Source organism: Strigops habroptila, chromosome 4 (genome assembly GCF_004027225.2).
Source record: "Strigops habroptila isolate Jane chromosome 4, bStrHab1.2.pri, whole genome shotgun sequence".
NCBI lineage: Eukaryota > Metazoa > Chordata > Aves > Psittaciformes > Psittacidae > Strigops > Strigops habroptila.
The window spans coordinates 85,852,841-85,880,303 of NC_046358.1; the positions used below are offsets into that span (position 1 = coordinate 85,852,841).

The 27,463-nt window shown below is 51.7% G+C and overlaps 1 protein-coding gene across 2 annotated transcripts; it reads left to right on the forward strand.

The window, feature by feature from the left end:
• The first annotated feature begins 231 nt into the window (after positions 1–231).
• USP31 (ubiquitin specific peptidase 31) lies at positions 232–27,300 on the forward strand. 2 transcript variants are annotated; one of them, XM_030482980.1, is made up of 17 exons: positions 232–825; positions 8,827–8,964; positions 9,413–9,501; positions 10,377–10,469; positions 11,004–11,139; positions 11,627–11,771; positions 12,532–12,715; positions 13,395–13,506; positions 14,119–14,213; positions 14,723–14,800; positions 15,274–15,403; positions 16,158–16,277; positions 16,436–16,661; positions 17,506–17,664; positions 18,343–18,495; positions 19,474–21,032; positions 27,082–27,300. In XM_030482980.1, exons 1-16 carry the CDS (start codon positions 232–234, stop codon positions 21,015–21,017), a joined length of 3,996 nt encoding a protein of 1,331 aa, XP_030338840.1. In that variant the 3' UTR covers positions 21,018–21,032; positions 27,082–27,300. The 2 variants fall into 2 exon arrangements, with proteins under 2 accessions (XP_030338840.1, XP_030338839.1); XM_030482979.1 differs by lacking the exon at positions 27,082–27,300 and having other exon boundaries at positions 19,474–26,463.
• Positions 27,301–27,463: the final 163 nt, after the last annotated feature.

Genomic DNA, 27,463 nt, shown 5'->3' on the forward strand with positions numbered 1-27,463 from the left:
CGGGGTCCCGCTGCTCCCGCCCCGCCGCCGCGCCAGCAACAAAGATGGCCGCGGCGCGTCGCCGCCCGCCCGCCGCTAAGGTGGCGGCGCGGTCACGTGGGGGCGCGCCCCGCCCCGCCCGCTGCATGGCGGCGCCGTGAGGCGGCGGAGCCGCGGCGGCTGCGGCCCGGCGGCGGGATGCGGCGGCCGGCGGGCTGAGCGCGGGGGGGATGCGCGCTGCGCCGCGCAGCCATGTCGCGGGTGAGCGGCCCCGGCCCGGCCGGCAGCGCCAAGGAGAAGCGCTCCTTCAGCAAGCGGCTGTTCCGCGGGCGGGCGGCGGGCGGCGGCGCGGGCTCGGCCCCGTCCGCGTCCCCGGCCCCGTCCGGGCGGTCGCTCGGCGGGTTCATGAGCCGCGTGCTGAAGACCCTCTCCACCCTATCGCACTACAGCAGCGAGCCCGAGTCCCGCGGCCCGCACGCCCCGCGCCTACCCCCGCCGCAGGCGGCCGGCGGCCTGGGCAGCTGCTTCCCGCCGGGCCCGCCGCGCACCCCCGAGCCCCCGCCGCGGCCCGCCGGCGGCCCCGAGGCCGTGCCCGGCGTGGCGGGGCTGCGCAACCACGGCAACACCTGCTTCATGAACGCCATCCTGCAGTGCCTCAGCAACACCGAGCTCTTCGCCGAGTTCCTGGCGCTGGAGCAGTTCCGCGGAGGGCCGCCCCCCGCCGCCCCCAGCCCAGCCGCCGACGGGCCGCCCGCCGCGCCCGGCGAGGTCACGGAGCAGCTGGCGCAGCTGGTGCGGGCGCTCTGGACGCTGGAGTACACCCCGCAGCACAGCCGCGACTTCAAGGTGAGCAGCGGCCGCCTCGTCCCTTCGAGGCTGCAGGGCCGGGCGTGGGGCAGCGGCCGGGCCTCGGCTGCCTTATCCCTGCGGCACGGGGATGGGGAGGCCCGTTGGTGCCCCTCGCCTGGCTGTGGTGCCCGGGGCTGGGCTCCACGTGTCGCTTGGGAGAGGTGACACCAGGGAGTGCATTCCCCCATCACACGGTGCCGCAGGCTGCCTGGCTGCGCTGGGTGTCAGGGTGTGGTAGGGCCTTGTCGCTGGTCCAGTGGCTCACAGGATGTGAAAAGCCCTCTGGAGAGCTGCTCCCGCTTCCCGGTGTCCTTGGGGAGAAGCAGACCCCGGCCCTGCACAGCCTGAGGGGCAGCGTGGTGTGCCCATGCCATGGCCGTGGTGGCTGCTCTCACCATCCTGGGGTGAGTGCCCACAGCTGAGCTGCTGCCTTCGTTACTGGCACTGCATTTGTTACTGGTGGTGTTGAACACTGGCTGACAGCTCTGCTGCTTTTTACCAGTGAAAGTGTCCATTTTGCTGTTTCATACCTTTGTAGTTCCACTGTTAGAATTCTAAGTAGCGACTAATTGTTGTTGAGGCACTGGAGCGGGGAGCTGTGAGTGAACGGGAGGAGGAGGTGGCTGTTGAGTTTGGGCTGGTTTGGGAAGTGCGTTGCAGGAGTATAGGACCGTACCCACCTCCTTGTGCCAACTTGTTTCACACTGTGGTGTTCTCCCCATTGGAGCCCTCGCACGGCAGTGTGATGGAGACAAGACACAACTGCTTTCAGAATGCTCCAGGCCTGCCTTGCTTCTCAAAATGAGTACTGTGAAGTTTTATTGTAACAGCAATTCCCTGGCATGTAAAACTGTTCATCCGTGTGAAAGAATGAGAGGGTAGGTGGTAGCTTCCAAACCATTAACTTAAAGACCTTTGCTTTAGGGGAATTCTTCTTGCAGAGTGAGTTGGAGAGGGGATGCACAGATGCATGAAAATACCGCAAGAACGTAGTTCACACGTCCTGGGACTCTCTGCATTCAGGCCAGGTGGGGTGCGGCAGCAGGTAGGGACAGTGGGGATCGGAGTCTGCTCTTCCTCCGTGTCTCTGTTGGATGGTCGGGTGCCCAAGAGGCAACTCTGAGGTTCCAGCACCCTTTGGCACCCTCAGTCGCTTGGACTGATGCGCAGCCGGCACCTCCCTTCGCCTCTCCCGTGTGTTTCCAGGCAGTTGCATCCACCCTCACGGTGGGCTGTTCCCTGGGGAGCTGTTCGCCTTTGGAGCGAAGGGACCCTGGGTGGTGCCTTTGTGGTGTTTTTGGGAGCTTATTGCTGGAGGGGTGCTTGGGCAGCCGGTCCTCTTGGCTGCTGTTTCGGTGCGTCCAGTCCTGGCAGCACCACAGGGCACTCGCCTTTATTGTAAACCCTCACTGCTCTGGAGGTGCTCTGGCAGGAGGAGAAATGGTGGATTTCTCCTGAGTAATAGCAGAAATAAAAGGTTTCGAAAGCAGAATTACCTCTTGCCAGTGTAACTGATAAAATCGGAGGGGAAAGCAGACCACTTTCTAGGCCAAGACTCGCTGTTCATGCAGGCCTGCTGTAGAGGCGTTTAGGTAAGAGTGACAGCAGGAAGAAGAGAAGCAGGTCTGTACATTAAATTAAGGCCATGTTCCAAGGGGTTTTTTCATAGTGGAACTTGGTTTGCCTGCTTGCAGGCATCACTAACGGTAAGCGAATGCTTTTCTACTTGTTGTGGATGTAGCTGGAGCTCATCAATCTTCTCCCTGCCAGGTCCCCGGAGGTTGTTAAAAAGCATCTTGCTGCGGGGGAGCTTGTCCCAGCAGGTCCTGTTCTGTGCTGCACAATGTCAACAGCCCCTGTCCTGCTCCAGAGGACTTTGTCATTATGTCAAGCACTTGGCTGTTTCCTTATGGGGTCAATTACTTTTAATAGTAAATTAACGCCTCTAAAGGCAGTTCAGTAGCCTGAACCTGCTATTAAATTCAGTGTTCTTAATTAAATTTGTTTTCAGCAGCAGATTTCGCAGTTAATTTAAAGATGTAAATAACAAGCTCAGATTTGAGAGAGGTGAAAATTGGCGTTTTCACTCTGGAAACTGCTGCTTCTCCCCACAACAAGAGCATCCCCCCGGGCTTGTTTTGGGTAGAGGGTGGAACGCTCCCCACCTGCAGTGCTGTCATTATTTTTAAGGGTGAAAAGTGTTTTCAGGACAGTCCTTTTGCGTTTTCACTCCAGCAGAAGCAGCTATTGACGGTAGCAGTTATTTGGTGGTCGGAAAGCTCTTTAGCCAGCGTGTGTAGAAATCCGTGTGTGTTGGGCTGTTTTTTTCTTTCCTCCCCTCTTTTGTCACTGAATATACAGGGCAAAGACACTTTCTAATTCCTAAATGCATATCTGCAGGCGCTAAGCGTCTTTTAGGATAAAGGATAATACTTATCCTCTTGCTTGTTCTTATATCTGTAGGCTTTTCTCTTGCGGCAGAGGAAATTCATTACTAAGAGTGTGTCTGAGTCCTTGTGGACAGAGGCCTTTGAGGGGGTGAGGTTCGAGGTGCTCTTTACCCTCAGCTGTTTTTTTTCTTGGTAGTATTTTCTCCCTTTTTAGGTTGGTCTCCAAGAAATAACCCATCCCACAGGTTCATGAATCACGTAGTGCTGCTGCTGGAAACAAGGAAAGTGCAGTTTAAACGAGTGGTTTCTATAAAACGGTTTGTCTTGTAATGGCAGGGCTGAGAGCGAGCTAATGCACGGTGAGGGGAGGTGAAGTGCTCGCCCAGGCAGCAGCCAGCACGTCATCTCTGGTCGGATCCACTTGAAACCCAAGGGTCTCTGCCAGTGTTTGTGTTTTAAACCTGGTGTTGGAGGAGTTTAGGGAAGGAGTGGGCTGGGCTGGGGAAGTTTGGATCCTTGGGAAGCAGCCTTGGGGCTGGGAGCACAGGGAGCCTGGCGGGACAGCGCAGGAGCACCGTTGTGGAGGTGATGGATGGTTTATATGGTTTATATCTCGGCTTTGGGTGACTTTCCTGTTGGTCCTGTGCTCCTTTTGCGGTTTGTTTTAACAATCCTTCCAGTCGCTCAGTGGGTTTTATTTTCCTGCCTAAACAAAGCTGCTACTTTCATAACAAGGCCAATATTGCAGCTTGTGCTTCCTCTTTCCCCTTTGTGATGGGGTGACAATGGTGACAAACATCTATTGTATGAGCAGTAGCTGTGCTTTGGGCTTGTTTTTTTCCAGGGAGCTGTCCCGCTCTGCCTGCAAAGTTCCCGGGAGTGTCAGACAGTGAGGACAGAGCACCCTTTGTCACGGGGAACTGGTCTGTGAGCCCGGAGGTGACAGAGGGGGTCTTGGGGGAGAAAGGGCTTTATTTCAACTAATTGGGCTTGAGAAACTGTGCATACTTACCCAGCTCCTCCAGGCCTTTGCCTGCTCGGAGCGCTGCTCTCCTGGGGGTGATGAGGCTGTTTGCTGTTTTGAGGCTTTCTTGCAGCTCAGCCAGTTGCACACTGAAGCATGACAATGTTTAACAAGACCCTTTGTGTGCTACAACTGTTGATGGCATTTTTTTGTCCTACAAAATGAAGAGTGCCTTATTTTTATGACCCGCAGTGTGTAGAGCAAATACAGCAAAATCAAAACAACCCGATTGAGTCGGATTATGAGAATTACATCTGAACCCAGAATGAATCCCTGTCAGTAGAGCAGCAATTACTGTGCCAGGTTCACGATTGTGCCAGGCTTCCATCTTTATTTATATTTAAACCCATGTTTAGTGTAAGATTTCGCAGTAGCTGTGTGTAACTCTTACAGTTTCAAGGTGCTGGTGTGTTGGAAATGCACTCAGTGCAAACATGGCACTTGGGACAAGCAGTCTGTCAGCTGAGTTGGTTACTTTGTGAATTAACAAATAACTCCTCTGCATTATGGAGGAACTCCAAAGTGTTGATGTGCTCACTGTCTGTACCTTCTGTTGTAGCTTAAATCACAGCAGTTCCCAGCGTGGGGCTGCTTGGTGCAGTTTGGGTGTTGGAAGTCTTTGGTCCTGCTCCTGGAGCTGTTGTCGACGAGCGCTTCCACTTGCTAGAGCTCTCGTGCTTTGCTAATGGAGCCAGTTACATGTGAAATGGGATCCCCCAGATCATATTTATTATCTTGCTCTCTGCCTAGCACAGCAATCGGTGATTTTATTCTGGACAGTGTTAACTGCTTATTCCTAAAATACTTCTGTGGAGAGCAGACTGTCCTCCCATTACCCAGAGATGGGGGACTGGGACGGGAAAGAAGAGGTCTGAGACCCTTTACCCTTCTCTCCTGGTGCCTCATCCCTTGGTTCTGGTATTTCAGTTCCTGTGCTCATGTAAAAGGGCTTCGAGTGGGGCCCCGTGATGTGGGATCTTGAAGTGCTTGTTCCAGTTCAGTCCATGTGCTCCCAGTGGTGCTGTTGTGATGGGGTGACTTGTCCTAGCGCTGCTCTGGGGTTTGGAAGTGACACACTTCACTTGGAACAAGAAGCAAGTTACAACTTTTCTACATCATTATTGTGACACTCTGTCATCATGGCAACATGCTTCTTCAGTGGGATCACAAAGGTCTCGGGCAGTCTTTCCACATTAGACTTTTTTTAATGTTAATGATCAATAAAATGCAAGTCCATTTTGTGGGGGGGGTGTTGGGTATTTTTGCTTACTTCTTTCTTGGTGTTTCCTTACAATCTCTTTGCCACCGGTGCCTGCCAGAGGAGCGAGCACTGCATGTGCACACAGCAGCCCTGGAAGGTGTCATCTTGACAAACTTCGCCCTCTCTATGTGCTGAAGAAAGGTGATTCATCAGGATTAATTGAGGCTTTACCTGGGAGGGTGAGAGTAGCTGCCAGCATGAGATGGGTGTCAGGCAGGGGCTGGTGGGGTGATGCTTCTTGTCCAGGCTTGTTAAAGGTGGTGGAGGATCCCCTGCGGTCCTGGCACACTGTGCTCTCCCATGCAGCTCTTGGCTTTACTTTCTGAAGTGCAGCAGTAAAAGCTGTGCTTTCACCCCCCTGCAGCAGTGGGGTGGAAGTAGCTAGCTTCCCAAAAAGCTGCCATGATCTTCCATGGGGTGCTGCCTCCCTCTGGCATGCTCCATGGAGCAAAGGAGGAGTGCTGTGTCGTGCCCTGGCTGCATCGACAGACCTGCTGTCTTCAAAACTGCCCTTTCCCTGTTTGAGCTGTGGTATTGCTCAGCCAGAGGAGATCCCTTCTGTCCCAGGCTGGACCTGCGCCTCGTCCTCAGTGCTGGCAGGAGGCAGGCGAGTGGCCCCAGCGCTGGTGCTGGCCTTGTCCTTGTCCTTATCCCCATCCCCGGCCTGGGGGAGGACAGAAGGTCTGATCTGTTTCCTGGGCATTGCTTTCCCCAGAAAACATCATCTCACTTGTTGGGGAAGTTGCTCTTTGTGTGTGTGAGCAGAGGGAATAACTCAGATCAATGCTCCTCATGAGGTGTCTGCTGCAGACGTTGCCCAAACACAGAACTGTGCCTCTGGGTTTAAGAAAGAAAAATAATAATGTGGTTGAGCATAACTTGATGGTGCTTGGTGGAAGATGAAGAATAGCCTTTCTTTCCTGCTCACGTGTGCCATTGTGTCAGGTCTCTAATGAGCAGGCTTCATCCGCTCATGTACAAAAACCTCCCCACAGCTGCTTCCTACCAGAGGCACGCTGGAAAATAGCAGACTGACATTATTCCCTGAGTTGTCTTTGTAATCTGGAACAATAAGAGCAGCAGAGGAGAGGCCAGAGGTTCAGCTATGCTTGGATTTATTTATTGCATCTATTCAGAGCAACAGATGAATGATTATCAAACTTCCAGTGGCTGATAAATATGATAATGCATCTTTGCTGTAAATCTGCTTTATAGTCAGGCAGGGACTTGTTTGGTTGTTGGGTGCTTGCATTAGGGCATTGGGTAAGTGTGTGCAATCAATATGAAATGATGATTTTCCCCGTTATCTCTTCTGGTGGTGCCACTTCCATTCAGGGTGCTTGTGTTTCGGCTCTCACACATCCTTCTGCATGCTCTTCAGGGCTGAGCCGAGGGAAGGGGCTGGAGGGGCCTGGCTGTGTGCTCATGGAAAAGGATGGGAGGGGGCTTCAGTGTTCATTGCTGCTCTTGGAGACTCACATCTAGAACAGCTGCACTGAAATCCTTCCTGACCCGTTTGTAATACCTCTGGCGATGGACGGGATCTGGTCAGATGTGCCACCTATACTTCCAGCAGAGCCAGATTAGGGGCAGAGGATTAGAGGCTACGAGGGGCTGGTAAATGCAGTGGTTTTAATGTGGGTTTATGTGTGTTTTAAACCAATTGCTTCTTAACTCTATCTGCAGCCCACTGCAGTAGCAACGGGACCCTCACAGAGCCCAAAGCGAGGGGCTGGCTGTGGAGGGAAGCTGCGGGGCTGCGTCTGGGCGCAGAGGCAGCCAGTTGAGCGGGGGCCGCGCTTTGAGTTCCTGCTGTTTTTCTCAGACTGTTAAACCGTTTCATTCAGCTCCTTTATCTCTCCCTGGGTCCGTGTTCCTCAGCACTGCCTGTTCCGCACTGTGTGCCTGCTGCCTCTCCTCTGCGCCTCGCCAGCCTCGCAGGGCTCTGCCGTCCCAGCGGCTCGGGGCGCGCTGGGAGGGAGGCACGTTCCCCAGAGCAGCAGCTGCAGAGGTTTGAGCACTAACAAACCCGCTTGCAGCAGCGGTGGCAGGAAGCGTGAGTAACGCCAGGAACACGCCGCTGTTGCTGGAGTGGTTGTTGTAACGGAGCCTCTTGTGAGGGAATTGCATCTGATATTTTGTAGTGCTTCCTGAACCACTTCCAAGATGTTGTGATCTGTCTCCACAGGCAGCTCTTTATTCTTGGTCCACTCAGGCTGCGAGAGTCTTGAAATCAGAACAGTTATCCTGGAGACGTGTCTGAGATAGGAATGGCACAGATACAGGCACATGGTTGATGTGAATCCCTGGGGTTTGCTCTGCTGTGGGGTGTTTGGCTTGTGCGGCTCACTCCAGGACGTCACATCACCAGGAGCACACGTCAGTAGAAGCCAGGGAAGGTCTAGGCTGGAGTCATGTGCTGATGACACTGGGAAAGAGGTGATGTAAGGAATGCTAGCCTGGGTGCCTGAAGTGCTTACTGGTGTCTGGTTCCATACAAACCCCATAATGCCCCCTTTTTTACTAAGAATACCAGATTCTCCTCTTCCTAGCAACACTAAAGCCCCTTTTATCTTCAACTCTGTCTAGACTAGGACTTGCAGTGTGGTGATAGCACCTCCTGGCTAACTTCACCAAGCTAGAAGGACAAGCTAGACCAGGTAAGGCAGCTGCTGTCAGAAGGGCTCACACACATGTGATGAGAGCAGATTATTTCTGTTTTCCCTTGTTTTGCTGCCTTGAGGCAGGTGCACAGATTACAGAGGATAGGCAGTGTATGTTTATCAGTCCTTTCCTGTCTTTTTCACCCCCCTCCCTGCTTCTGATGACCCCATTTTCTAGAGGGATAAAGCGAGCAGCCCAACCTCATTTCTCAAATCTGTTGCAAAGTCTGATTAGAGGAGCGGAGGAGCTGGGGCTCCGTGCGTGTGATCCTGCCTAGCCCCTCGGCGCTCCCGACTTGTGTGCAAGTACAGTGCACTGATAGTTTTGGGGCTCAGTTCAGAGGGGATAAGCACCAAGTTTGCTGTGAACACTTCTGTTAAACGATGGTGCAGTTCCTCCACAACCACTGCCCTCACCCCTCCGCTCTGTCCTGCCCAGCAAGGCAGCGGCTGCTGCTGGAGCTCGGGTTGTGCAGAGGGGCAGCACGCAGCGGTAGGTCCTGTGCTGTGCCTGGCTGCTGTGGGGTGGCAGTGCCCCCCCAGAGCCGTCACTCTGGTTGTGAGCGCGCTGCCAGCTCTGGCCCTGCGGCGGTGCGGGCTCGGTGGAGGGGAGCACTCGCTGCCGGGGCCCCCGCTGTACACACCTCCCTCCCTCTGCAGAACATTGTGTCCAAGAACGCCATGCAGTACCGCGGGAACGCGCAGCACGACGCCCAGGAGTTCCTGCTGTGGCTCCTCGACAGGGTCCACGAAGATCTGAACAACGTGGTGAATTACAGCAGGATGCCTCCACTCAAGGTGAGGGGTTTCGCTGGGAGCCAGCACTTGAGAGCAGCTCTAACTTTGGATACAGGCTTCCCTTCTGAATTCCATCTCCCTGTTGACTTCTCAACTCTTATAGTTTGGATGGAACAAAAGTTTGGGTGAAAACACTGTTTTGTTTGCTTAATTAACCCGTGGCAAGTGCACCCCAGCACAATCACTTGGGAAGGGTCCCACGCTGCTCCGCAAGGGCTGGGAGGCACCATGGGCAGGAACTGCCAGAGCTGCCCTGCTGCGAGGTCCCTGCCCACCCTGCGGCTGCCCTAAGCTACCTCACACTGTGTAGCCACACTCCTTAGTCGAACATCTGGTGGCACTTTTTGGGTGGCTTTGGGCAGGAAGGGTACAAATTCAAGAAGGGGTGCTGGAGCCATCCAGCACTCCACACCTGGGAGTGCTTCTAGGGTTTATTCTTCTCTTTCAGCCGCCGCTGGAGGATGACGTGCTGCTCGAGGGACCAGCCTTTCCAATCAGCAGTACTTTCGTGCAGGAACTCTTTCAAGCCCAGTACAGGTATGATACTGAGTACATTTTGAGGCATTATGGCATGTATTGGTGACCCCAGGATGATTCTACCCTGAGGCTAGATCTCAGTACAGTTGAGACTGGTGTCACTGTTGTTTCTGAATTCCTGCTGAATGAAATCTGAACTAAGATCTTGCTCCAGAGGGGATAGGGAATTTCACTACTTCAAATTTGGTATATCCTGTGAAAATCTACAGTATGTACCACTTCTTCACCTGCCCCCATACATCCTGAAAGCAAGTCAGAACTAATACAAGAGAACAGCCTGACTTCCAGTGTTCCTTTTACCTGTGCTGCTCTAAGGATTTGAATTGCAGGGTTTTCTCCCCAGTATTTGCCAGGAATTCCTTTGTGAAGGAGAAGCCTAAAACCTGGTATAACACATGAAGCCAGTGTAAGGTGCAGGTTAATTCCGGATGTGAGAGGTGGATTGTCTGGAGTTTTTCCCTTCGGAGTAAGAGGTCTGTACCCCTGTGGTGCTGATGCTGCCGCCTCCCTCCTGTCACTTCACTTCTCTTCAAAGACAAAACCTTTCCCGGCCTTCCATGTTGGAGCAACTGTTGGTGAATTATTAATTTTGCAGTGCTGTTTATTAAAAGGCAGTGAGTGGGGTGAAGTCTTTCCTGGCAAACCCTGTAATGGACTTTGAGCCTAAGTATTCAGAAAGGATGTAGGAACCAGCAGCACATCACTTAGAGCAGCTCTGTCCGTAGAGCCTCTGTGCAGAGCTGCTTTATGGGGAGGAGGAGGAGTAGTGAGGGGCAGCCAGGTTGACGTGGGAAGGCTGTTGCTTGTGCTTTGGTGATTGATCTGTTCTGATGAAATGAGGAATAACTTTGCCCTGTCACTGGTATTCGCACCAGGTCCTCTCTGACGTGCCCTCATTGCCAGAAGCAGAGCAACACCTTTGACCCTTTCCTCTGCATCTCTCTGCCGATTCCTTTGCCTCATACACGGTATGTAACTGTCGAGTCGGCTCTTTCCCATGCACAGAGTGGTACTTAATTTCCTACTGAAGGAAGAGAGGTGTCAGCAAAAATCTCTGCAATAAGTCTTTAAAGAAGATGGATAGGACCATATGGGGCTTTAATTCTTTAGCTTTGCAGGTGAATTGGAAAATTGAGCCTTTTACTTGTTTCAGAATGGCCCTTCCCCTCCCTTAGCTTCCTACAGAATTAATTTTGGGGAGAAGAAAATCTTTGATTCACATAAGCAAACATTCTGCTTTTGACTTTATTTATAGCATTTTAAACTTAAAAATGAAACACTTCCTTTAACTTTCCTTAGAACAGTCTCACTGATGACTCCAGTGTCAAAAAGTGCAGTTAGAAGTTTTCCTGCAAAGCATTTTGCTCTTTTTGCAAGACAGCATTTGCTGGTAAAGGAAGAAGCTTCAGGGAGGGGAAGAAAAGTCCAGATAAGAAGTTCAGAGCAAAGATAAAGATGCAGAGCAAAGCTACGGGGTGTAAGTGCCTCCCTGCTCTCTGCAGGCCGCTCTATGTCACTGTGGTGTACCAGGGGAAGTGCTCCCACTGCATGCGCATCGGCGTGGCCGTGCCCGTGGCAGGGACGGTGGCCAGGCTGCGGGAAGCTGTATCCTCAGAAACCAAGATACCCACGGAGCAGGTAACGGGCTGGGCCTGTCCCCGGGTGTCCTTCCTTGAGTGGGAGGGAGCGAAGGGCTTTCGTACCGCGTTGGGGATGTAAGAATTGGAATCCTATCCTGTGAGGCAGGGTGGTGGTAACCTGGATCATGCTTTTCCCTGTGCATGGGCTTCTTGAAACCTAGTGATGTTGGGATAGCCATCAGTGGAGTGTGCAGACCTTCCTGGTCACACGGGTATTCATGCATCCTGTCAGTGAGGGAACCATCGGGCATCTATGGGGAATTCCTCTGTAGGAAGAGCTTCAGGAAAGCCGTCTGATTCCTCTAAAACCATTCCACGTGCTGCCTTTACCACAGCTTCTCTTTTATGGCAGTCTTTCCCTGTTCCTTGCTCCTGGCCAGTGCCAGGAAGTTTTGAGGAATGCCATCCCTTAGCAGGGATGGGGCAGCTCAGCTGGACCAGGCATGGGTGGTTTAATGGTTCTAGTTTGCTTCTGCTGGCTCTAGATTGTGCTGACAGAGATGTACTATGATGGGTTTCACCGTTCCTTCTGCGACACCGATGACCTGGACACCATTCATGAGAGCGACTGCATTTTTGCCTTTGAGACCCCAGAGATATTTAGGCCTGAGGGTATCCTCAGTCAGAGAGGTAAGTCCATAGCTCTGCTTAATGCCCACCTCAGGCGTGTGTGAGAGAGATTTGTTTTGGAAAAAGATATACTTGAGAATAGAAGTCCCACAAGTAGTTGATGTTCTGGTGTATTGATTTCATCTCTGAGTTTGTCCAGCCTCATTCCAGCAGACTTCGTGGTATTGTCAGCTGGGAGGTTATCAAGAAGCCATGTACACTCCTTTCTTCCGCTTCCTGGGCTGATTCTGCACGCCAGGCTGCTTTAATGTGAAATCTCTTGTCAGGCTTAATTTAAAGACCTGCTAGAGACCAGCTGAAGCCATTGAAATTGTGTTATTTAAAATCAGATTGCCAGTGATGAATAAACAGTCTCAGGAATGAACAAACACTTTCAAAGCTCAGAAGCCTCAGCTTTCTGCATCTCCCTCTGAAAGGGAGTAATTGCATCCTGAGTGGATGGAGCATTATCAAAGGCAAATTTTATTATTGGAAGTCATAAGTAGGGTTTGTGTCACTTCAGCTTTTCTTGCAGGCAAAGCTATGAGCGCTTGTACAAAGCGCTGTGGAAAGTCAGTTAGGTGAGCACTTGCATTTAATTTCTTTTTGTAAAGAAAGTGAAAAGTAAATTGCTCCTTGCAGCCTTCATGCAAGTGGCAAAAATGGTCTTGATCCCATACTGACCTGCTCCTCTGCAGCCGAGGAGGGTTTCCTGAGGGGGGCATCAAGGCACTAAAGGCAAGTGACATAATAAAACGTTTCCTTCCTCCTCATTTTTCAGGAATACATGTGAACAATAACCTGAATAACTTGAAATGTGGCACTGAACACTCCCGAACAATATCTTACACTCAAGGAACAGCGAAGTCTGGAAAACTGGAGCAGTCCTCTCCTAAACCAGCAGCGAATGACAAGATTGTCTTGCTGGTGTGTAACCGAGCGTGCACTGGACAGCAGAGCAAAAGGTGACTGGCAGCTTCACTAAGAGCTGCTCTTCTGGCTGCATCCTTAGTTGACCTGGGGCTTACTCACCATATAGTGAAAACAACAAGGTGAAGGAGCATCAGCTTGCATTCCCAGCTTGCATTGGGTGCCAAAGAGCATGTTGATTGAAAAACATTAATGAATGCAGAAAAATATTCAAATATTCCGAATTTTGGTGAACTTCAAGTAGTCCCATGTTAGTGGGAAGTGGTGAGTGCAGAGCAGCTGGAAGATGTGCCACCTCTCTGTAAGCTGTCTGGTTCCAGAGAGCAGCGAGCATGTCCAACCACATCTGTGATGTGTGAAGTCAAACAGGGTGGGGGGAAGTGAGATATGACCTTGGCAAAGGCGTTTATACCAACAGCAGGCTCAGAACTGTCTCAGCTGCTCAAGTTTGCTTCACAAAACGTTATCCCAGGCAAGTCACAAAGCTCTGCAGCCTCAAGCTGCTTGAGCAGAGAGCAGGGCTGCAGCCCATTGGAAGGGGCCCTCTGCATGGGCAGCTGTGACACTGTTATTCCAAAGTTAAGCACCTCTTCCCTGGAGAGCAGTGTTCATCCAAAGAGTGCTGAGTGAGGAGAGTGGCACTGTCAGAGTCTGAGGATCGATTGCTGAACAGATTAATCCTTTAATTGCTCCCTCAACTGCTTCTTCCCATAGGTTTGGCTTGCCCTTTGTGTTGCATTTGGAAAAAACAATTGCTTGGGATATTCTGCAGAAGGAAATCCTGGAGAAGATGCAGTATTTCCTGCGGCCTGCAGCCTGCCTGCAGGTGAGGCAAAGGGCTTCTCTGGTTGAGACTTCCAGCTCTGTGTGACGGGGACTGAAGGGGGGAAGCCAGTTACCTGCAGTGATGATCATGCTGCACACACCGAACTGAAAGCTTCCCAATGTTCCTTTATGCAATGATATTCAGATCTGGTATTCCACCTCTTTGGTGCTTTTGTCTATTTGTGAAAGGTACAGGTAGGATTAGACTGATCATGTAAAGAAATTGCATGCTTGAGGGTAAGGAGGATATTATCCCCAAGAAGTACTTGGGAGGTTAGTGCTGGTGTCTGCACTGGAATCCTCTGGTTGCTGGTGTTTGCCTTAAAGAAAAGCTGAACTGCTTGCTTAGTGGTGGTGTGTTTCTGATGGGAACCTGCTCTGAGAGCAGAGGGGTGTCTGCTCAGGTCCCTGTAGAGGAGTTGTTGGGCACAAAGCCTCACTTGCTGTACCTCACCCCTCTGGTAGCTGCTTAGGTATAACTGAGTCCTTGTGAATTTGCTTTCTTATGTAAAACACACGTTCTAGGACAAAGTACACCTCAGCCAGGCTGAGAGCAGGTTTGCACTTGGGTAAGCTGGGTTTGAGCCATTGAGATGACTTCTACTTGTTGCAGGTTTGCCCGTTCAGCTTGCGAGTGGTCAGTGTTGTGGGCATAACGTACTTGCTACCTCAGGAGGAGCGACCCCTCTGCCACCCAACAGTGGAAAGGTGAGTCTGTGCTCGTTCAGGGGTGGAGAGAGGTTTGGCAGCTGGGGACCCCGTGTGCAGGAAGGGATGGTCTTGGTGTGGATGTGTGGAATGGACTTCCCAGGCCTTAGGAGCAGGGAAGCGATTGACTGTCCTCAAGAAGCTGTGTGAGGATTCTCAGTGGTGTCTGTGATGCCATCTGGAGTCTCTCCTCCTCCAAATGGAGAACACAATGGAAGTTCTGCTCCAACCATTTTACTTCTTTGTAGTGTCTGTTATGCTTTAGGAATCTGTGGATGTCGGTGCCATAAATAAGTGTCAGTTTGTTCCCAGAACCAAAGTACTGGGTAATGCAGTTTGCCAGCTCTGCCATGTTCTTTGCTGTGTGAATTCCTTGTACTCCTTTGCAAACTTGAGCTGTGTGGGAGTGGAGGAAGGATGGAGGGCGGGCGGAGAGAAGTTATGCATGTGAAAGATAATGTAGGCTTCAGATGAAAGATGGTCTAACTTCTGTTTGCTCCTCTCTGCAGGGCATTGAAGTCATGTGGACAGGGGGGAACTGCTCATGTGAAATTAGTGGTAGAATGGGACAAAGAAACTAAAGATTAGTAAGTATAAAGTAGATATCCTTAAAGGGTGTTCACCTTGAGAGTGATGCTGTGTGGTTGTGTGAATTGTGCACCCTTCAGCAAACAGGAGACCCCTCAAGCTGCACCCTGTGGCCCTGTCCTGGGGCTGCCCAGACTTGCTCCAGGTTGGAGCCCTTTTCTCTGTAGCTGGGTTTTGCATTGTGGAGCATGTGTCTGGCCGGTGGCTCCGTCCCCCACAAATCATACTTGTGTGAGAAAGCCTGTGGGCAGCGAGTGGCTCTTTCTGTCTGAGATAAATGAGGGGGTGCCACTGCAGGTGATTCCCCTGTGTTCAGTTGTGCTGCCCTGGCAGGATCTCTTGCCAGGCAGCTCTCGCTCACGAGTAGTGGGACAGATCCAGGAGAGAGCTGCCGGTTGCACCTTGAGAGCAGCTCCTCGGCAGCGTGGGGAGTGGTGGATGTGCTGGTAAATGTGTTGTCTCCCTGATGCAGCTTGTTTGTGAACACGGAAGAGGAATATATTCCAGACTCTGACAGTGTCCGCCAGCAGAGAGAGCTTCATCACCAACCTCAGACCTGCACTTTATCTCAGTGTTTCCAACTGTACACCAAAGAGGAACAGGTAGGGACAAGACAGGACCAGGAGGTCTGGCTGGTCCACGTGCTGCACCAACTCCTATGCTCAGTGCAGGAGCTGTTTTCTGCAAACACTGATTTGTTGAGACAGGAGAATAGTTCTGTAACGCAACAGTAGTTACCAGCCCTGCTACCAGAGTTTCTCTGCAGTGAGGAGGAAGCTGTGGGAGGTGCTGCTTTTGGGGTTTTTGCCCAAATGTTGATAGGAGAGCTCACTCCTCTGTTCTGCAGTTTCCTCCCTGTGAACCAACAATGTCTTTTTCTGGCACACTTGTAAAGGGTTAGAACAGCGTGGCTTCTCCTGGGAATTTACTGCTCTGATTTGGAGCAGCTATGTGTTTCACAGCCTGAGCATGCCTGGGGTGGGCTCAGGTCAAACCCATTGAGTGGGACCCCTGACCACTGCACCCAGCGCAGTGCCCACTGAGCTCATTTCTCCAGGAGCGTGGCTGCTCTCCTCCTCTAGCTCTGCTCGTGGTGGGAGGAGGTTGACGTGGCAGGAGCAGACTGCAGATGCGTCTGATCTTGCCCTTGCCTAGAACACTGACTAATCTGCATCTCATTGCCGGAGGTCTCTGATCTGCTGTAAAAAGGGATGGTCCTAGAGGTGGACCCATGACTGAGCTTTGACTTGGAGCCTATCTTGTCTCCTCTTTCAGAAGTGAGGGAAAAGATGTTTGACAGCTCAAAGCAGCCTTAGAATGTGAAAACTAAACCCCACTCTTTCCTCTTCCTGGTAGCTTGCCCCAGATGACGCATGGCGGTGCCCACACTGCAAGCAGCTGCAGCAGGGTAGCATCACACTGAGCCTCTGGACCTTACCTGATGTTCTCATCATACATCTCAAAAGGTTTCGACAGGTAAGGATGCCTGCAGTGTGGCTGGAGGCCTGCTGCTCAGCCAGGGGGTCCTGACTACACCGCCTCTTCTGCCCTATGCACGCCTCTCCTGGGTTTCTGTTTTCCCCAGGCGTGGTGGCCTCGCTGCCACTGCAGCTCATGCCCTTCTGTTTCCACAGGAAGGAGACCGAAGGATGAAACTTCAGAACATGGTTAAATTCCCCCTGAGTGGTTTGGACATGACTCCTCACGTTGTTAAACGCAGCCAGAGCAGCTGGAGTTTGCCATCTCACTGGTCACCCTGGAGGAGGCCCTACGGTCTCGGCAGGGATCCGGAGGACTACATCTATGACCTGTATGCTGTCTGCAACCATCATGGCACCATGCAGGGGGGACACTATACAGGCAAGTACCTGCCATGTCATGTATGGTGGGTCCTTTCCGAAAGAAAACTGTTACAGTGACATTTGAGTGTCCATAGCTTCCTCATCTTTCTTGACAAAAGGACCTAACCCAGCTGATAAGGGCTGGCTGTGTAATACCACAGGGGTAATTTTTATGACTTTAAGGAGTGGAATAATGCCTGTTGGGTGACGTGGTCTAGTGTGAGGCATCCCTGCCCATGGCAGGGGGTTGGAACTAGATTATCTTAAGGTCTTTTCCAAACCTAAGTATTCTATGATTCTGTGTCTTACTGTATGTTTCTTTCTCTGCTACTTTTTTCCCTTCAGAGTAATGTAACTGGCCTTTCATGTTTCAAAAGTGCTCCTGGCCACTCAGAGCAGAACTTGCGTAATTGCAAGAGGCTGTTAGACATAGGAAGTATTTGCACGCTGCCTGTGTGCACACCCAGTTTATGAACTCCTCTGAGCTTGTTCCAGCAGCAACCAGAGCAGCCAGAGATAGACAAAGTTACTTGGTGGGTCTTAGGATTTGTAAGACTCCACACAGCAGCCCCAAAATGCCTGTGTCCAGTTTTGCCCTCTGATGTACTCTAATGGTGGCCTGTTGTGAGCAGTGATGCTGGACAAAGAAAATCCTGGAATGGGAGCTGTTTATTTTATTCTGGTGGCCTCAGGCCCCCGTCTTGCCAGTCACACTGGAAGAGGATGTGTTGCATGTATAAATCTGTTTCTTTCATTCCCTTCTAAGTCCATCATAGCAGATAAGGTCAAGTGTAAGTTATCGTACAGCAAACCTGAGAGTAGCAGGAGTGAGGAAAGTCTAATAGTCATGTACTTCCTCTCAGCATATTGCAAAAACTCGGTTGATGGCCAGTGGTACTGCTTTGATGACAGTGATGTTCAGCAGCTTCCTGAGAACGAAGTCTGCAAGCAGACAGCTTACATTCTTTTCTACCAGAGGCGCACGGCAATCCCATCGTGGTCTGCCAACAGCTCTGTGGCAGGTAAGCCCTGCTGGCACCGTCAGGGAGTGGTGCTGGTTTGTCGTTTTGTGGATAGTTTGTCCTTCTGAAGGATTTTCTGCCCAGCTCTGCTTAAGCCCCTGCTCTGTGTCCCAGAACTTGGTGAGGCTTCTCTGAGTCTGCTGATGCACAGAGGGGCCACAGGAAACTCCCACCTCTCCTGTTGAGGGTAGTTGTGTCAAAGCCAGTGGAGATGGGGCACCCCCCTCCACCCCGTGGGTCATGCTGCTCAGAGCTGCCCTTGTCAAAACCAGGGCATGAAATGGGACTGGCTCATTCCCTCCAGCAGTGCTGCTGGTCTGTGGTAGGCAGCAGCTGAATCCAGGGAGAGATGGGGATGGATGCAGATGCCTTTGGGAAGGATTTGCACTGTGCTTTTATGGCAGCTCGGGGACTGCCCTCTGCCTGCCTGCTGTTGCACTGCTGCTGTTGATTCCCAGTGTACTGGGCCGGGTGCCATTCTGTCTTTGACTCATGGCCACACTATTTCATAAGAGTGGAGATTTGCTCTCAGCATTATCTGGATGCTGTGGCTGTGTCAGCCAGCCCCAGACTCCGGGTGCCTGTCGAAGCCGCTGCAGTGTGGTATGTACCCAACTCTCAGTGGCCTTCCAAGGTTGCCTGTGTTCTGGCCTGACGTCCGTGCCTGGTTCCTTGCAGGCTCCACAAGCTCCTCACTCTGCGAGCACTGGGTCAGCCGCCTGCCCGGCAGCAAGCAGCCCAGCATCGCTTCGGCAGCCTCGTCGCGGCGCACGTCCCTGGCTTCACTCTCGGAATCAGTAGAGCTGACTGGGGAAAGGAGTGAAGATGATGGTGTGTATCAGCACTGCAGTGCATGGGGGCCACTGGGCCACTGTTTCTGCTACAAGATCCCTGCTAACGTAGCTGCAAAATACACAGTTTAAGGGGCAGTTACTCTAGCAGCTGGGGAGGCAGGCACTGTGGGTAGGAGCAGATGGGTTCTGGCACAGGCGAGCTTTTCTCTGGTACAAAAGGATGGAGAAGAGCAGGGCAGAACCCTAAGGAGCCTTTCAAAGAAAGGTAATACTGACAATGAAACCTCTCAAGAACTTGTGCTTGTGATTTTTCTGGGTTTCAGTGCAGCACCTTTGCAGGGAGGCTGCACACTGCTATAGCTTAGCAGAGGTACTGACTGTCTGCTGCCATGCTGCAGGTTGCTCCTGTTCAGTTCCTGGCTCTGCCTGGCTCCTCCGCATGGTGCCTTATAACTTCTGAAAACGTGGAGCTTATGGGGCAGTCTGAGCATTTGAAAACGGGTGTAGAGATGTCCCTGCAGCAGCAGTGGGGTAACTGTCAGGCCTAACCATGGCAGTGGCATTTCTGTAGTGCTGCTTGTTGCACTTGGTGTTTGTAAATACAAATACATTGATTTATCTCAAGAGGTAGGAATCCTACTTGGCCTTCTACAGGATGGTGTGGGAAATGTTCTTTTGTACAGAAATACATGCATTTCTAGGAGCATAATCTTAGTTTTGATTTGAATTTGAATTCATGGCTAGTTTCAAGGGCTTCCAAGGTGCAAAACCTGCGTTTAGTCTCCTGCTGCTCAGGGATGAGAGGAAAATCTGGGGTTTTGGTTACAGGCTGCCACTAGCAAATAACTGTTGTTGAACTCCTTATTCAGCATTCATGCAAGAAGCTGTGGCTGTGGCAGGCGTGGGGAGGATTGCAGCATGGTGTAGGTGGGCTGTCGGACACAGGGAGCAGTGTCTGTGGATGGTGGGGCAGGCAGGGCTCAGCCTTCGTACTGAGGGGTCTCTTTCTCTGCAGGAGGATTTTCAACTCGGCCGTTCGTGCGAAGTGTCCAGCGTCAGAGCCTGTCATCTCGATCGTCTGTCACCAGCCCCCTGGCAGTGAGCGAGAACGGCGTCAGGCCCTCGTGGTCCCTCTCTGCGAAGCTGCAGCTGCGCTCCAACTCGCCGTCACGCTTCTCTGGAGAGTCCCCGGTGCACACCTCTGCTTCCACCCTGGAGAAGATCGGGGAGGCTGCTGATGATAAAGTCTCCACCTCCTGCTTCGGCAGCCTGAGGAACCTCTCTAGCAGCTACCTGGAGCCCTGTGATGGCAGTCGGCGAGAGCACAGGACGGCTCGCAGGGCTCCTTTGGCTGTCATGGAAGGGGCGTTCAGGGAAGAGGCTGTAGTAAGGACATCTAGCTCAGACCTTTCAGATGAGTATGGTAAAAGCTCTGTGCAGCCAGACAGGAGTCACCCTGCTTTGGACCCTTTTGATAACAACAATCAGATCGCCTTTGTTGATCAGAGTGATTCTGTGGATAGCTCTCCTGTCAAGGAGGTGAAAGCCCCCAGTGGGACAGGGCTGGCTGCAGAGAAGGCAGATGGCACTCCTAAGAAGGTTCACAGCTCCAAGGGAGTTTCTGAGCCAGACAAAAGTTTGAGGAAGGGACGGACAGTCTTATCTACCCAAGAGACCAAAGTCTCTCACTCTTCTCCTCCTCCACTAAAGAGTGCCCAGAAAGTGTCCCGGTCTAGAAGTAAGACGGACTCCTCTAGGGCCAGTGGGCGACATGGGTCTCCCGCTCCCACTCAGGCTAGGAAGGACCATAGCACGAAGCCCCTTGAGGTGGCTGTCCCATCAGCCCAACAGAAGCAAAGGCCAGGTTCATCTCCATCCTCCACAGCTGCCAAGAGAACCCCATCAGGCTCATTGACTAAGGGCTCTTCTGCTGGGAAGAGCCGGACTTCAGACCGCAGCCTCAGCAGGGAGGGCTCTAAGCTAAGTCTGGGGTCGGATAAGACGAGCGTTACCAGCAGCTCGAGAACGAGCTCCCCTCGGATCAGCCACTCCAGGAGCGACAGCAGGGCAGTGGACAGCAAGCACGTGCGGAGCTCCTCGATGGCCAACCTGCGGTCTCCAAACGTGGGTGTGCGTTCTGCTCTGAAGAGGGACAGCAAGTCAGAGGAGAAGGGGTTGTCTTTCTTTAAATCGGCCTTAAGGCAGAAGGAGACGCGGAGGTCAGCGGACCTGGGGAAGACCACGATGCTCTCCAAAAAGACAGGGAGTGGCAGTTCCAGGTCAGGCAGTAAAAACGTGCTGGAGGACAAATCAGAGAAAGGTGGTGTCCCACCAGCCTCCCAAACCAATGCCAACGTTACTGCGAAAGAAAAACTTGTCCCTAAAGACTCTGCACCCAGCAAACATTCTCTGCTATCCAGTCGCAAGTCCAAGTCTTCCCAGCTAGATCCCGGAGTCCAGTCTCCTCCTTCCAGTGGCAAGCAGTCTGCTGACAAGCCACTGAAAAGGTTACCTTCCAGCATGCAGGTGTCTGTACGGCCTTCTCTGGAACCTCAGTGAAATGCTGCAATCCAGGTGTCTTTTCTTCTGCTGAGAAGCTAATTTATTGAGCTCTTGTTTTTTTGTTCCTGTGCCTAATGTATGTTTTGAGGAGAAGTTAACTGCAAGTTGTTAAAGCGCCTTTTGATTCTGCCATCAAACCAAATAGCCACAGGCAGCCAGCACTGATGCAAGTAGTCTAGCTGGAGTCGTTGTTGAACATGAATGCAGCTGTCCCATAGCACTTGTACAGGAGTCTCTTTATAGAAAATGCAACAACTTCCTTCAGATTTGAGGTCTGAAATCTGAAAGCCAGTTGTACTGACATTAGTGTGCTTTGTAGAGCTGTGAACTGATATGCCTTTGGTCTTGTTCTGAGCAGGCTGTGTCCACGCTGGTGTGTGGCCTTGTTCTGAGCTGGGGAGGATGCGAAGGAAACTGGAAAGGAGAGACTGCCGCTTCTTATGCTCTCTCTTGACCCCCTCTCTCCTCCATTTTCAAGCTTTCTAAAGGGCAATATTTCAACACTAATGTTGTTTCTCAGGTATATACTCAGCCAGTATAGGAGGGACTAGCATTAGTGGATGGGCAGAAAGGTACCTGTGTGTCCGTGTGTGTCTATAACAGTTCATTTTGCATTCCAGCAGCTGAAAGTGGGTGACGGGTTTTTTTCCGTGAAATGTAACCTGCATTTTTTGTTGCTATGTGTGCAAAGAATTCTGCTCTGTCCATACCTAAGGCAACCTCTACCCTTTCCTCTTTAATTACTTTCTCTCTTCTGAAACACTATACTGAGCAACGGAAGAAACCACTGAGCAGCAGCTGGTTGCCAGCTCTTGGTACCTGTGGGAGATGGTGGCAGTGCCGTAGGAGAGCTGTCTTCCTGACCCTGGGGTGGGTGATGCTGTAGGACCCCTGTTCAGATTCCTGAGAAGAAGCATTTCCTGAAGTGCTCAGATGCTTAATCGTGGTGGTGTGAGCATAGCACCCGTTACTTAGAGCAGTGATGTTTAGGTAAGCCAAGTATCATCTTGTCTTCTCTGCCCTCTCTGAGTGTGCTTTGAGGCAGCCTCTCGTGGGGCTGGAGGGGCTGTACCAAACACCACGGGGCAGTTTTCACCTCTCTGAATGCTGCTGTGTCCCTGCCCTGGCACACTCCTCGCCTTCCCCCACAGGTCTGGCTCCCCCATGTCCCTTGGAACCACTCTCCAGCCTCCTGTGGATAAGTCTATCAGGGTTCGAACACTGCATCTAGTGACGTCTTTGTTTACATGCCCTTCTTACAGGGGAGATTCCTCAAGTTCTTTACGATTCCTCTAAAAAGGTGGATTCCTCAACTCCTTTTATATGTGTAGTGTATTTATTTTGTTTATCAAAGTGCTGCCTCTCCTTTATGTTCAGCAGCAATCCTGTGTAGGTCACGATGGGCAGTGTGCTGGGCACGCTTGTCTTCCGAGTGAGGGCTCTGCCTCTCATCCAGTCTGCTGTGGCAGAGCTTCCCCAGGCTTCGCTGGTGGACAGATCTATTTGTGCATCTCTTCTCTCGGTGTAACAAACAGCCCTCAACCAGGTAGTGACTCTGAGCTAGTCTGTGCCACCTCCTCCCTTGAGCTGATGTGCTGGTGACCCCCAAGAAGCCTTGCCCCCAGGGCTGCTGGGCACCTTGCTGCTCCGTGATCACCTCTTACCCTCAGCTCACCACCCATCCGCAGCAGGCTTTGCAGGGGGCGTTTTGGGGGAGCTGGCACCCCAGAGAACAGGCAGCGTGTGTGTGACAGCGTGCCGCGGTGCAGCCCTCGCTCTGTCCCTGTGCCCTTCTGCAGCGCTTACCTTCCTGCAGCCCAGCAGCCGCACCAGCAGCCCGCGTGTTTTACCAGTGTGCTGGGCTCTGGGCCCTGGACTCTGTTTTTAAACCTGAACATGACCATCTCGTGATGCGTTTCTTCTCCCGGGCATTGTTTCAGTCTCATTGCAGCAACAAGATTGCATTACTTGCTTCTTAAATGTATGACTTGGATTATTCTTGGATTATTTTTTGTTATATCCAGCAGAGCAGATAAGACTTGCTTCACGTTGTAGTACTTAAATTACTACCTGAAATGTTGATGTTGGAGTATTTGTTTAAGGTTTTATCTGTATTAAGGTCGTGCTCTATGTTGGCTTTTCTCTTCTAACAACTCTTGTAGCGAGAATGTAATTCTGGTAGCTGGTGCAAGCTCGGGTTTGTCTTTTCCTAGACAGAGCCCAGTTTTCTGTGCGTTTTGCCATGGGACGCTTGTGAAAGGTTATTCTTATCAAATGACATTTTCTTTTCCTGCCATCGTTCACTGAAGAAGTTTGAAGTGGAACCTGGTGTATGGTTTTTGAGGTGGTTTTGCTCCTGTGCTGCGTGCCTGGGCTGGAGGAAATCTGAAGCCGTGTCCAAACCAAGAGTTTTAGCTGAACACCAGTTCAGTTTGTTTGCAGCTGGGGCATGAGAACGGTCAGTAGAGCTCCCGTGTGGACAAAATGGGAATAGAGGTCCTGGGTTCCAGCAGCTGATGTTAAAAGCAGAGCAGAGCGTGCTGGTGCAGGACCTGTTCTGTGGCTGTGTCAGTCCTGTAATGAAGCAGTTTGGAAAGCAGCTTGTGCTGCCCCTCCGCATCCCTGCTTTTGGTATCACGCATTTCCAGGGGTGTATGCACTGCCTTGCACAGGAGAGGGCTGAAGAGTGTGGGTCCAGAAAGCAACGATGTTCATTGTGTAGAACCAAGCCTCCTTGCTGGTAAAGTCATGGCGCCATCGGTGATGTAGAGTAAATCTTCCTAAAAGTGAATGTAGGTTATTGCAGTGATCTGGGGAAAAGCAACATCATTCTTCTCTCCTTGCTTTACTGCAGACTTGTTTCGTAGCCCTTTCATGCACAGGAATTCCTGTCCATGTGTATCACGTTGTCCAGATGTAAGGATGTGACATGGTACTAGGGAACACTCCAGAGATGGATCTTCCAAGTCCTAGATGTCAACATCACCTTGGCTTTGTGCATTGATCCTTAGAGCAGTGAAGGCTCGAGGCTGTTCTGAAGCAGCCGCTTGTACATGGTCACCTCTTTTCTTTCAAATGCACATTTGGCTCCCGAAGCACTTTGCACTCTGCCCATCACGCACGGTGTGGGGCACGTGGAATGGCCCCTCGTGTGGCTGCCCTGGGGGGGTGGAGCCTGGGACCCCCATCTGGTGACCTGGGGGCAGAGGTTTGCTGGGTACCTCACGCTGGTGGGAAATGCCGTCAAGGGAGGAGGCTCAGGAGCATCCCTGTGCTCGGAGAGTGTGTGAGCTCCGTGGGAAGGAGGCTGCCAGCCCTCCGAAGGGTTTTATGGTGCGTTGCTGGTCAGCTTTGGGATGAGCTCACCTTCTTTAGCCACGTATAACTGCTATCCCAACCGCATCCCTAGTCTGACACTCGCTTCTGTTCCTGGAAGCGGCCCTGGGGGTGCAGGGAAGCAGCTCCTTCATCCCAGCGCCAGGTTCCTGCTGGAGTCACAGAGGGAAATTCTTTTTTACCCTTTTCTGGGCTGTGTCTTTTGGATAGTGTTTAGTAGTATACAAATTATAAGCACATTTTCAATGACGTGTATTAAAGAGGCACCTTTTATTTGAATTAATCACATTTGATAGACAATTTGGTGCCTGCAGTTCTCTGTAACCTGTGTCTCACTTTGGGTGTAGAAATTGTTAACCTTGTCAAACTTATCAAATATGGCTAAATAAAGAAAAAAGACGCTTAGGATAGAGAATTAGCAGCTTAATTACAGAACACTTGTTCCACTGTAAGTGCCCTCATCGCCTCAGCTGCGGGGTTCTTTGCTTTCCAAACTGAAGCTGGAGCATGAGCACCCATCCTGGCTCGGCAGCGAAGCTGTGCATGGCAGCTCCCGCCTCCCACCGCATGCACTGGACTATGCAAGCGCTGCTGCGGGCACCGGCCCCGCTTCCCGGCCGGTGCTGGGCTCCGGAGCGCCGCTGGAGCCCGCCTTCTGTTCGTGGTGTTGGCACATAGGAGCATGGCCCCGGGTTCCTGCTTTGTTTGCACATCTTTGATTCTTTCCTTCGCAGGATTCTGCATTACTGACCAGGCTGGAGTGTAGCACAACGTCAGAGGGAGCCGGAGTGGTGAAACGAGAACAAACTGGTTTTCTGTCTTGTATTGTTTTCTCTTTTTTTAACAGGGAAACCCCATCCGTGTTGTGTCCGTAGCCTGCGTTTCCCATGTAACTGTAAGGACACGTTCTGCACTGGGGGCAGAGGCTGTGCCTGTACCCGCACGAGCACCCAAACCCAGAGGTTTTGGTTGAGTTTCTGTGCTCAGGGTGTTGGGTGGGCTCCGGGTCCCGCTCCCCATGGGCTCTGCGCCCATCCCCTGTGAGCAGCCAGCATGGAGAGGGTTTGGAAACGACATTCCAAATAATTTTCCTGTTTTCTTTCTTTTTTTCCCTCTATCTCTGTCATTTGCCTCCTAATCCAAAATAATTTGGCAGTATCTGATGTTATCTGTGGAGGGAACTGAAATTTAGTTTTAATCTGTGGTGAGATGAAAGTACTGACATGGTTTTCGTAACAAAAGCACCGTCAAGCATTTACTATTAGGAGCTTTGTTTTATAAAATAAAAGCACCTCAAGACCTGCACCGTATCTATATTGGGTCTGAAGATTTAGGGAGTCTTCTATTTTTTTAAAGGCGGCAGCACTCGATGTATCTGCAACCAGTGTTTTTTAAAGACACAGATTAAAACTAAGTGGAGACACCAGTCCCGTTTCGCTGGAGGCCCTGCAGCACAAACGCGATGCGAGAAGGTTGGCTTTAGGTGCGGGTGGCATTTGTGCAGTGCAATAAGAAACCATTTCTAGGTGCTACATTGCCTTGGGTAGGGTGACACAAGGGAATCCAGGCTACAAGCGGCTAGATTATTTTCTTGTGGCCTTCCAAGTATTGATTTGTCCAGGTTTGCTCACCAACTGTGCCTCACCATTGGTTAAAATTGAATTTTAAGTCCTGTTGCAAATGCAGTTTCTCTTCTGGACACAATGTCAGATTTTACACTGGAATATCTACAGTTCTGACAACTGCATGTCACATCACTGTACACCAACCTGGGACGTGGGGCTCGCCCACACTTTGATATTCTCCTCTGTATTTTAATGTTTTTGAACTGTACAGTAATCTGGGAAGCAGGCTGTCTGTACTTGGGATCGAACATTGTACCATAAATTTTAAATTATTTGAGGACAAGTGCATGAGACTGTGTCAATGCCTTTTATTATTTATTTGTATGTTTTATTATTCAAGGTGTATGCACTTTTAATATGCAGAATTTATATTTTTATGTTAAAAGTCATTTTCTTTCAGAAAGAAGAGTTTGAATATGAGGAATTGGAATTAAGTGCAAAAAGGGGAATATGTAATAAAATACAATAAATTTATTACTAGGCATCCTGCCTGCGTGAGTGTTTTTCCAGGTCCTCATCTCTGCCCTGGCCCTGTGCAGGATGGGAGCAGGGCAAGGGCTGTGACGTCCCTCTGCATCCCCAACAGAGCTGGTCCTGGGGAGCAGGTCTGTGTGCTGGGGAGGGGGGTTCGCAGGCTCCTGGTGGTGTCCTGGGTGCTTCTCTCTGCACAGACCAGCAGCCCAGGTCCTGCTGGTGCTTGGCCATGGTCCCTGCTGCTGGTGTGTCCCTGGGGTGCAGGACCTGGACCCCCAGAGCCTTTGTGCTGGTGCGTTGTGAGCCTCATGGTCAGGGGGATGTGATTTGCCTCCTCTTTGAGGTTCAGAGGCTCGTACCCTGGCCAGGCAGGGGTGGGGTGTCCCCTGTGCACCCAGCCCTGCCCGTTCCTGCCCCTAAAGCCCTGGGGTGCCCAGAGAAGCTGTGGCTGCCCCATCCCTGGCAGTGTTCAAGGCCAGGTTGGACACAGGGGCTTGGAGCAACCTGCTCTAGTGGAAGGTGTCCCTGCCTGTGGCAGGGGGTTGGAGTTGGGTGAGCTTTGAGGTCCCTTCAACCCAAACCAGTCTGGGATTCTCTGATTCTAAATACTGTTTTTCATTGAGCAGGGTGGGCAGCGGTGGCTCTGGCCATGGAGGAGAGCACAGCCTGGTGAGGAGGATGGAGGAAGGAGGACAAGCTCCTGGCTGCTGAAGGGAAGACCTCTCTGTCTGTGTGGATGGCTGCGTCATGTGCAGGTGACACCCTGGGCTGGGTGAGCTGCGGCTGCTGCGGGCACGGCTGGGAACCATCCCTGTGGTTTCTGGGCTGCTTGGGCTCCTGTCTGCAGGGTGAATGTGGTGTGAAACGCGTCAGTAATCCATTGCGTCATCTTGGCTGAACGGGAAGGGAAAACGGACAGCGTTGAGGGAGCTGCCTGGGGCATTTCCATTGCGGGCTCTGACCTTCCTGCTGGGCTGAGCCGTCGCGCTGGTGCAATAGGGGCTGTGC